This window comes from Natator depressus, chromosome 13, assembly GCF_965152275.1.
Source record: "Natator depressus isolate rNatDep1 chromosome 13, rNatDep2.hap1, whole genome shotgun sequence".
Classification (NCBI taxonomy): domain Eukaryota; kingdom Metazoa; phylum Chordata; order Testudines; family Cheloniidae; genus Natator; species Natator depressus.
Window position 1 is genome coordinate 19,161,528 of NC_134246.1, and position 10,956 is coordinate 19,172,483.

The 10,956-nt window shown below is 43.6% G+C and overlaps 1 protein-coding gene across 1 annotated transcript; it reads left to right on the forward strand.

Annotated features, from left to right (window-relative positions):
- The first annotated feature begins 1,728 nt into the window (after positions 1-1,728).
- OCSTAMP (osteoclast stimulatory transmembrane protein) lies at positions 1,729-9,349 on the forward strand. The gene is made up of 3 exons (XM_074970092.1): positions 1,729-1,772; positions 3,409-4,459; positions 8,706-9,349. The coding sequence occupies exons 1-3, from the start codon at positions 1,729-1,731 to the stop codon at positions 9,072-9,074; spliced, it is 1,464 nt and encodes a 487-aa protein (XP_074826193.1). The 3' UTR covers positions 9,075-9,349.
- The last annotated feature ends 1,607 nt before the right edge of the window (positions 9,350-10,956 follow it).

Sequence of the window (10,956 nt, forward strand, 5' to 3'; positions counted from 1 at the left end):
GATTCTTATACTGCCCTCATCACTGCACTCTGTGAGCACCTTCCAACAGCGCATTGAGCAATGTGGCTCACGTCTGCCGTGCATGGGTTCTCAGCCTCTCCCCAGGGTGGGACTGGTGTGTGCAATGGAGTGGTTTTGTTTTCGTTTTCAAATGGTCACGCTGCGCCACGTTTATCATTCATGGAGAAGGAACGTCAAAGACGAGCACTTTGTGCTTGAGGAGATTTGTGATGCTTCCCAGTTCCTGTGGGGGTTAATTCCACAGACTCAGATCAGCCCCAGAGGAAGCTCTGTTCACCTGCGCTGATTTCTTAGAGCCTCTCACACCCCTTATTGGCACTAGCAGCTATGTTATGAGGCACAGGAGGTGCATTAGGAAACAGACCGCACCATTTGCTGCTGTAGTGGTACAGATCCATCCTGCCCTGCACTCCCCCGGAGTGTGCTTTACATTCAGTCATGCTTAACAAACGCAGAGTAACTTTTAAAAAACACAGCCAAATGAACAACTCAGTACAATTACCCAAGACAAGACAACATATACAGGGAGAAGGCCGTACAGGGAAATAAAAGGACATACTGTGGCCATGAAGGTCAGCAGTGGCCATAATGAAACCACCTTTGTAAAGTGTTCGAGGCTGATGGAAAGTGACGGATAGGCAGCATTCTGTGTGGCAGGGGGTGAATTCTGCATGCTAGTGCCTATCCTAGCTAAGGCAAAACCACCTGACAGCCTACAGGGAGACGGTGGGATCCCTCCAAAGCAGGTGTTGTCAGGAACAGAGCATAATTAGCAAGAGGAAAAGGAGCCAAAAAGAGAGCAATTAAATTGGCATGAAACAAAATGGTACTTTCAGGCTTGTAAGGGGGTATTTCAGAGTCGCAGTATACTAATATACTGACTGGGGAATATTTTCAAGAATAAAAGCACTGAGGCTCGGTTTGCTACATATGATTCACAGGGCCATTATTTGGTTGGTCACTAGGACTTTATAAAAATGTTCACAGATCCTGAAAACGTTGTGAATTTTAGCATCAATTATTATTTGGCTGAAAATGCCCACCATAAATAAACCATGTTATTCAGTGTTCTCCTTTTTAAAAAGCTTAATTTAGCCAATCAAGCAACAGAAACAAAGCAAATAGCAGATTGTCAATGCAAGCAATCCCTGAGGCTGAAAATTATCTGCCCAACCTCTCTTGCAAACCTTTCTGAATATTAAGTATATTGGAAGGAAATGACAATCAGCTGACGAGCAAATCACTAACTAGAATCAACGGGTTTGCATTCAGCAACAAACATGATTCAGAGTGACCAGCTCTACCACAGACTAGCAATTGATGACACCTACTTGGTTCTTTTCAGAAAACGGACACTTCTGCTTTCTGTGGGCAAAATTGTGCAACCCCCTGTGTGCCTTTTAGACAAGCAATCTAGAATCCAGCAGAGGTTCCTCAAGAAAGAGGCACTAAACTTGTTCTGCATCTGATAGTGTGATCGCTATCTGGGGCTCTTAGTAACACCGAGCTCACCTTTTTGGGGCCAGGCTTGCCACATTTGGCATCACCAGCCCTCACTAGTCTGAACCATTTTAATGTCCATTCATTGAAATCTACCCCTCTGGTCCCAGCTGGTCACTTCTCCTAGTTCATCTCTCTGTGCCTTTTGGGAGCTATACTTGAGGTTTCTTTCTGAGTGGAATAAGTGGCAAGAAACTTTCCTGAAGCATGGAGCATTTACCAGAGAGCACAAGGTCTCTTCGCAGAGCTGGGTATGTAGAATTCACTTTCCTCTGCATCTCACTCTCCCCGCCTCTGTGCCTATGATATTGACATTTTATCTGTGGAAAATCCAAGGAACAATTGTTCCAGAATTGCTTTTTTCAATCGTCTCCCCCAAAGAATAATGGTGGGTGCTCTGGTTTGGTTTGAGTCATGGGAAGACAGGATACTGGGCTAGGTTGACCTTGGGTCTGAGCCAGTCTGGCAATGTCTGTCTCCAGTCGTGGTCAGCACCAGATGCTTCAGGGGAAGGTGTAAGAATCCCACAATGGGACACTAGGTCTCATCCTGATTTCTAATGGTTAGCGATTGACTTAAAACCTCAAGCATGAAGGTTTAATATCCCTTCTCAAATGTTTATCATCATTAACTATTATAACTCAAAATAGTCCTAGTATCCATAGAAATGTCCAATCATCCTTTTTAGGAATCTTTTAAAATTCTTAGTCTTAATAGCTTCCTGTGGCAAGGAGTTCATGTTGTGTGAAACAGTATTTCCTTTTATCAGTTTGCAATTTCCCCCCTTTTAATTTCATTGAATGTCCCCTTGTTCTTGTATTATGAGACAGAGAGAACAGAAGCTCCCAGTCCGCCTTCTCTATACCATGGTCAAATATCTACTACTGGTGGAGATTAATCTATTTATATTAATCATAATAACTGTAGGGTTGATATTATTATAGCTATTATTATTTGTATTATCGTACTGCCTAGGTGCCACAGTGCAAGGTACTGCACATATTCAGAACAAAAAGACAGGTTTCAGAGTAACAGCCATCTTAGTCTGTATTCGCAAAAAGAAAAGGAGTACTTGTGGCACCTTAGAGACTAACCAGTTTATTTGAGCATAAGCTTTCGTGAGCTACAGCTCACTTCATCGGATGCATACTGTGGAAAATACAGAAGATGTTCTTATACATACAAACCATGAAAAAATGGGTGTTTACTACTACAAAAGGTTTTCTTTCCCCTCACCCCACTCTCCTGCTGGTAATAGCTTATCTAAAGTGATCACTCTCCTTACATGTGTATGATAATCAAGGTGGGCCAATTCCAGCTCAAATTTTTATTAGCACTTCCTTTGACAGCCTTTTTGATTATGATGTCAGAGTTGTTAATTGAATGTTATTCAACATTACATTTGAGGATGAGCAACTGACCTTCAATTATTAATTTAGAACTTTCAAGAAATACTTAGATAGTGCCCGTTCTGCATTATTTGAAGGAAATTCTACCCAGTCCCACATATGTAGTTCAGCAAAGCCAGTACAGAGGAACAGAAGTGAGAGACAAGATGTGTTCAGGGAAGGAAGCACACAAAAAAGACCTGTTAGTGCATCACCCCTGAAAGAAGCCACCTGCTAGTAGCCACCCCAACAGAGATCATCCTTATATATTATAATGCCAATGAAAAATAACGAAAAGACATTACACCAGTCTGAGAGTCCTTTCTTCTTGTCCCATTTCTATTAGTAACTTTATGGTATATAAGGAGCAGCTTTCACAGCTTGGTGGAGGTCACTCTGCTTCATCTGACAGTCACTGTTTTGGCATAAACTTTTGGCTCATATCAATGCATTTCTATATTGACTCTGCTCAACACAGCGTTGCTTTTTCTTGGTATAGGTTAAGAGTCCAGATCTACTGCCAGGACAATCTGTTTCCAAAGATACAAGAAGTCGTGTTAGATGCATGGTCTGCTTACTCGAAGCCGGTGCCTTCAAGCTGCAGTGAGCTCCTGACTTTGTTTCTTCAGTGCTGCTGCATTGCTTTGCTGACAGGTGGCCTCCTCTACAACTGGATGTTCTCCTCACTTGAGTATCCATTTCACCTCTCCTTTGCAACTGCGGTTTCCTTCAGTCTGCTACTTCTACTGATCCTCTTCTTGGTGCATCCTATCCGCTGCATGTTCACCATAATCATACCTACGTTGGGCACTAAACAAGGCCGGAGGCTGCTCTTGTCCACCTGCTTCATGATCGTGGCAGTTAATATCTTACCAAACATCCTGGACAACATTAAAACCATACTGCAGGTTATTAAATGCATTTGCAAGGATTCCTCAGACAGCCTTTTGAACTCAACAACGCTGCTGGGAAAAGCTTCCATGCAGTTTGGTCACCAGATCAAAGAAGTCACTGACAAAATGGCAGATAACTCTCTGAAGCCCAGGAATGGACATTTTCAGTATGCTGTGAATCACAGTAGTTCCTTGGTAAGGGACCAAGTGCTAATTGCTAGTCAGAAGATCAAGGATGATTTCTCTGCTGTCGAATTGCTGGTCAAACAGGCATTGCTGGTAGCCAACAGGGTGGCTGCTGGCTTCTTCCTGTTCTATCTCCTTTTTGAGTCCGCTTGGTATTTGAAAAGCTATCTCACCAACCTCCGATTTGACAATATTTACATCACCAAAAAGCTGGAGGACTTGGCTGTGGACAAGAAAGCAGCCCATCTGCTGACATGCTCACCCAAAAAACTGATCAGGTCCACAGGCTTGAAGCTGTCACGGGAGGAAAAGATGGTGTGCCTGGTGCGCATGATGCTCCTCACTTTGGTCCTGATGCTGACAGCAGTGATCATAGCAACGGACTACATCGCCTTCCACTTGGCAGATACAGCAATGAATGAGGTGGCTCAGTTTCCCAGGGTGCCCATAACGCTCAACATTAAATATGATGTAAGTAGCAGAGTCCCTAGCCTGGCCCTTTAAATAAAGGAATGCCCACTTTTCTCACCAGCCAAAGCTACATTTGTCTGAGCTGCTCTATCGCCAGCTGCACAGACAGAATGGACGCAGGACAGGGACGTATGTACTCTCACAGCCTGCCTCCAGCACATATAGTTATAGGGTGACCAGACAGCAACTGTGAAAAAACGGGACGGGGGTGGGGGGTAATAGGCACCTATATAAGAAAAAGTCCCCCAAAATGGGACTGTCCCTTTAAAAACGGGACACCTGGGTCACCATATATAGTTATATAAGGCAACATTATGATCAGGGCTGTCCTTAGCCATACGCAGCATAGCGGCTGCGAAGGGCACCTGAAAATTTGGGGCACCCCTGGGTCTTAGTGTCCACCCTTCCGCCTCTTCCTATCCCTGTTCTGACCCTTCCTGCAGGCTCCCACAGCTGGCTGCTGCAGCCTGGTGACTCTTACTCTGGAGGGGATCTAGTAACTTAAAAGTGGAAAAGCCTTCCAGCCTGCCAGACCTATTAGCACAACACTGAAACTGTTAAAGAGCCATTCAAGTGGTAATGAAGCCATTTAACAGGCATTTGCCAACCCTCAGGTATATACTCTCAGTTTTTGAATTTACTGACAAAAACAGTTGTGCATTACTGTAATATTTACTCAGAACATGTTAGTCTACAGGACCTTAATTTAAAATTTGCTTTAAAAATATTTCGCTAGTGTGTTGCTGAAGATGATAAAATCACATCTCTAAAAAATCCTTGCATAGATTTTTAGATGCACAGTCTTGAGTATTGATCTTTAGCCTTAAATGCTTGGATCTTCAGACATATGGTTTTTTAAATAAATCATTCAAAGGACCACCCTTATCTAAAATGCACATTTTAATTTTAATAACTGTAGTACAAAAAACTTGCTTCCAAAATCTTCCTGTCCTTTCTGTCCATCCTTTCTCCCTTTGCACCCCTGTTGAAGAGAGCCCTTAAAGAGACACATCCTTTCCTGCCAGATAGCTGGACAAACGAGTTTCCCTTCCTTTACTTCTATTTGATGAACGAGTTTTAAGAGAACCCTATAGCAAAATCAGTACCTTAGTAAGATATAACATCCTTTGTTATGCCTAAAATCTTTGGAAACATATTTTTTGAAGTTGGTGAAGTTTCATGAACATGTCTATTGTTATGGAGATCACACAAAGTAATCTTAGTGTTCCCTGTTTCTAAAAGCGGCGAACATTGTTATGAACACACTAAATCGCTGTGACTGATTAATTTAAAATAATGTCTTTGTTTCAGTGAGTTAAATATGTAGTAATCTGGAATGATTACTTTATGAAGGCTTAAGAGTACATTTAAAATATAAAATCAGCTCAGGAATTCTGATTAAGAAAATGTAAAACAGAGAAGAGCTGCATCATGTATTCCATAACATTTAATGTTGTAGTCAGCAGGACAGCTGACTTGCCCTGACTACAAAGTTTTTGCAAATGAATCTCTGACAAACTTCAGGGCATATAAAAAAAACCCATGCCTGACATTTTTTATTCCCAAGCTTAGTGCTTTTAATTAGGTACCTTCTGCATGTCCGGTCTTCACCTTCTGGCAGGCAGTGGAAAACATGCTCCATTTTCTTTAGAAAGAAATTGCAGAAGAGTGTTTTTTTCAAATGTCATTTGCTTTGTTTGAGTTCAGGGATTTGGCTGGTAGGGGGTGATCAGGGAGGGGGAGGGAAGAGAGGAGGGAGACAGTGGGGAGAGGGCGGGGCCTGGGCAGAGTGGGGGCGGGACCTGGAGCGGAGCAGGGGTGGAGTATGGGCGGGGCCACAGGCAGAAGAGGTGGGCTGGGGAGCTAGCCTCCCCAAGTGGTAGCTTCTCCTGCTGCCCATGACAGCAGGTAAGAGCGGATCGGCTCCCGCACACCCAGTGAGCACTGCAATGTCCTTAGGCAGGGGCCGTATTCACAGAGCCGAATGCACCAGCGCCGCGCATTCTGCATGAGGGAGAGGGTATGGGGGTCTCTGCGGGGAACTGTGAATCTCTGCTGCCATGAGACGGGCCGGGCATCTCGGTATCCTTTGCTGCCTCCCCCCTCTCCCCTGGGCTGTGAGCCTGGGCTGCCGTCGGCTAGCCGTAGGGGCACCAGTTTAATAATACTGTGTAGGGCCCCACAAAGCCTAAGGATGGCCCTGATTGTGATCTCTCCTGTGCCCTCAACTCCCACTAGTATCAGTGGCAGCTGAAGACAGCCAACAACCTGAAAGAGCAGGGTTTCTAGTACAACCACTCCCGCTGTAGAGATCACTGCTGAATCACATGTGGTGCATTAACAAATAAAGGACAAAATTAGCCCAGCGTTTGTGTTTAACCCCATAGGACAAGTGAGGAAGTCACTGATCAAGCAGCTGATGTGGAGATGAAAACTTTCACTTGGAAAGCATATGTTCTTGTAGGGATTGCCCTTAAGGGTCTTTTCGGGGATTCTGGGGTAGTACAGGGGGAGGGGTGAAGCAAAATCCAAGAGAATCAGTCATGTGGTGTCAGTCATTCAGGGCAGGAGCATCTCTTGCCCTCATGCCAGTACAGGAGAGACAGGCAAACACTTTGCACCTCTTTACTCTCCTCTGTGCAAGTAGGATGACCAAATAGCAAGACAGAGCCTGATAATATCGGGACGTCCGGTCCCCCTATGTGCAAGGCTACCTGCATTGTGAGTCATAGAGCAGGGAAGGAGGGAAAGCAGTCTCTGTGGGGTCGGTAACCCCACTCCTGTGCAGGTGGGCAAGGAATGGGTGAGTGGTAGGCACGGAATGGGCAGACCTTTGGTCCCTGTCCCACCAAATGCTCTGGGGGCCAGTGTGAATAGAACAGTAGCAAGGAGGGGACCAGGGAGCAAACTGTGATTCCGACTGTAAGATACAATCTAGCCCTTAGAAAGCATCGTGGATACTCTGCAGTGAAATGAGGTGCTGGAATGCCACCCTGCGTCCTCTACATCCTGCCTCTAGTCTGGGACAAGTGGGCTCTCGGTGACGGGAAGAAAGAACAGTTTATTAGAAAGAGGAATGGGGCCCTTCCCACCTCTTCCCTGAGTTGTGATTGCACTGACTGAATCATAGCTCCAGAGACCCACTCGTATGACAGCAGGGAAAGTTTTACCAGGAGACATTTACATGGTAATAATTGTGGGGATCTACCATTTAGGAATATGGGAGTCACCAAAGCAGAGCAGGTCAATGGTTCATGTAGTCCAGTGCTCTGTCTCAGAGAGTGGCTAGCATTGGATTCATAGGAATTGTGATTTATTATTTATACAATGACCAGAGTTTGTTAGACACTTTTACAATCACACAGGCCAAGAGCATGACCCCTGGCTCTCAGCAGCAGTCTCACTGGAACTGCTCCCCACTCTGAGTAAGGGATTCACAAACTGGGATAGACAGAACAGCCCTCAATGTACAGAGACACCAGAAAATCAAGGAGGAGGGTCGGGGGATGGGATGCAAAACCAGATTTGGTTTTAATCAGTTCTGTTTTCAGTTTTAAAATGTATTTTTCCTTTTTCTTTATTAACCCTTTCCTGTTCTGTGTTTAAATTCATGCCCAGTTGTTTTTTAATGGTCAGTCAGGACACAGGCAAACATAAACCCTTTTGGACCCTCTCCAGTTTCAATATATTTTTTATCCCTCTACCTATTTTCATTTTTTCTTGTTTTTTAGCTTTCCTGTTTTAATTATTCCCCCCCACCCCCTTTCCTTTTTTGGGATGCTCCAGTCGCCGGTGTAATCCTCCCATCACACACTTAACTGGGCAAGTCTACATTTCTTCCTAGCCACCACTGGCAAGCAATTTATAGCCAGAAACCTGTGGACTGAGAAACTATTTAACCTTCATGCTAGAGAGTGTGACTGCACATGCCATTCTTTGCTATAAGAGTTTAATTTTTTTTATGACTCTTATCACCTCAAACAGTTTACTGCTATTATAATTATTGTGGCAGCAGCTAAGACCTCAGGCAAGATCCTACTGCATTGTGCTAAGCAGCGTATGCCCATGTAAGCATATTATCTAGTCACAGCCTGAAACCTACTTGCATTTTTAGCTCCCAATCTTACCAAACGTGTACAAAATTTAACTGTGATTCTTACATTGCCGAGTTGCTATTTTTGTACTTGCCAGAGTGTGGTTGGGTTTTTTCATCTTCCCGTTGAATCTTTTATTTTGTTTGTTTCAGGCTAAAATAAACATTCTGCCCTTTATCTGGAAAATTTTCAATGGAGTCACATCTGGAGAACAATCCATTGTGAACTTCGAAAGAACTTACCAGCAGAATCTGACCTTCATCTCTGCCGATTGCACAATAAAATGGCCAAGCCCCCCCAACAACTTTGTGGCCCTTGCTGTCGGAATGCTCTATTGCATCATCTATGCCATGATCTTTCTGGAAACTTACGCACAACGTTTGTGCCGAAAAATCTCTGCCTCCTTCTTTGAGAGACAAGAAGAGCGGAGAGTCCAGCACCTCTACAGGGAGCTATTAAGGAAACACAACAAGAAAGAGCAGCAACTGAAGCAGGGGATTTGTAAATCTCCGGCATGCTAGCATTCCTGGGATGCTATGACAGGAGATGACAAGGACGCTTTAGGCGCTATGCCATGACAATCTTTTTTTGGATAGTTCAGCCTGGGTTTTGTCTTCAAAGTCAGGGGTAGGGAATATATGGAATATGGGCACAAAACCACAAACATCTCAAGATCTGAGGGTTTCGTATTTTGCTTTAGTGTTGCAAAAATGGCCAAGTTTTACGGTTACTTTTTTTTTTTTTGCTCAGCTCCAGGACCATTTTACAACAAAAGTGGTTCTATTATAAGGAAAAAACCCCAACATGTTCAAGATTTCAAATTTTAGTCTGATGCAAAGCAAATTTGGCCTCAAAACATGCAAAAATGAAAACAATTTTGCATATTTTTATGCAAAAACCATAAAGTCACAAAAATGTCAAGAAAAGCACAATTTGACTCTCATAAAATGTCCTGGAATTAAATTTTGCAAAAAGATCACGCTGTTTTTGCCCAGCCCTAGCCAGAATGTATTTGTGTAAAGTTATAGTCTGTTTCACTTGTGCTATGTTAAATATTTATACATTTTGAGAGAGAAATTGCTTAAAACTTTATTGATCTATGGGGAGAAATATGTAACTTCCTGTCCAATGATTGGCATTGGCATGGAATGTCCTGGTTATTGTCTATTCTTCACTAGGGGTGATGTAACCCACAGCCACTCAGTGTCTCCTCCTAGTGGTGACTGGGCCAAATACAGAAGTTGATGAGCCTGTTGCAGCCTCAGTTAACACATTTAGCTCAGGCAATAGAAGCTTATGCTTTTAGATCCAGAGATCCCAGATGCAGACACACCCAGAGATATGTCATAACACTGACACTAAATGAAAATGGGGTTTCAACAACTGACCTGCCGTTATCAAGCACTATAGGGTATGTCTATGCTGCATTTTGGAGTGAGCCTCCTAGTGCAGGTTGACAGACTCTGGGTAGCGGGGCTCAGGCTGTGAAGCCCACCCCCCGGCTTCAGAGCCTGAACTCCTGCCTGAGTCACAGCTTCCCAGCTTTGTCTACACTGCTATTTTTAGAGCGCTAGCTCCTCTAGCCTAAGTCTGTTGACCCAGGCTGGGAAGGACTACCCCCGTGTATTCACACCTCCACACTATTGTAATAATTTTTGTACAAAGTATGCCTTGCAAGGATGTCATTGGAAAACTCAATTTACTGGTCAGTATTGTCCTTATAAAATATGTGTGACAAAGTTGCAAGATCTCCCTGTATAATGTTATTAGCACATGTTTCAAACCCTACAGCCCTGCACAGACAGAGGTTGACAAACAGGTCTGTCTTAGACAGAGGAATATGTGCTCTGCTTAATTTGCATTTAAGCAGTAAACAGTGTCATCAAGCAAGAAGGGAAACAAACAAAGCTCAAACAGGTGAGAAAAAGCTGGCAAGGAACCTCCTCCCTCATAGACTCTTTATTTCCTAGTGCCGAGCCGGAAATGTTTTTTTCAAGAGGGGGACTGAAACTGTAAAAAGGAAGGACAAACTCCCCCAGGTACCCCCTCTCTCCACCCATCCCTTTCACTGCACCTGAAGCAACAAAGGAAGCATTCCTTGGACTCTGGGGGAGGGTCCAGGCCTACAGAGGTTGATCAGTAAGACTGATGAAAGCCTGTGGTGCGAAACTTTGCTTGAATCTGATATAGTTTGTCAAGTTAGGTGTTAGCAAACATTCAATCTTTATTAATTACAAACAGAGAGATTTTAAGTGACTACAAGTAATGAGGCATAAAAGTCAAAATGGGTACAAGAAAAATAACCTTGTTTTACTGTTTTATCTAATGCAGTATGTTTAAATTGGAGTGTCTGAATAACAAGTTGTGATAATAAAATGGCATATTATTCCCTTTAAATATTTT

Coding starts and splice junctions, on each gene's coding strand:
- OCSTAMP (XM_074970092.1), top strand. CDS start 1,729: ATGGAGCATTTACCAGAGAGCACAAGGTCTCTTCGCAGAGCTGG. Junction 1,773..3,408: donor AGGTCTCTTCGCAGAGCTGG/GTATGTAGAATT, acceptor TTCTTGGTATAG/GTTAAGAGTCCAGATCTACT. Junction 4,460..8,705: donor CGCTCAACATTAAATATGAT/GTAAGTAGCAGA, acceptor TGTTTGTTTCAG/GCTAAAATAAACATTCTGCC.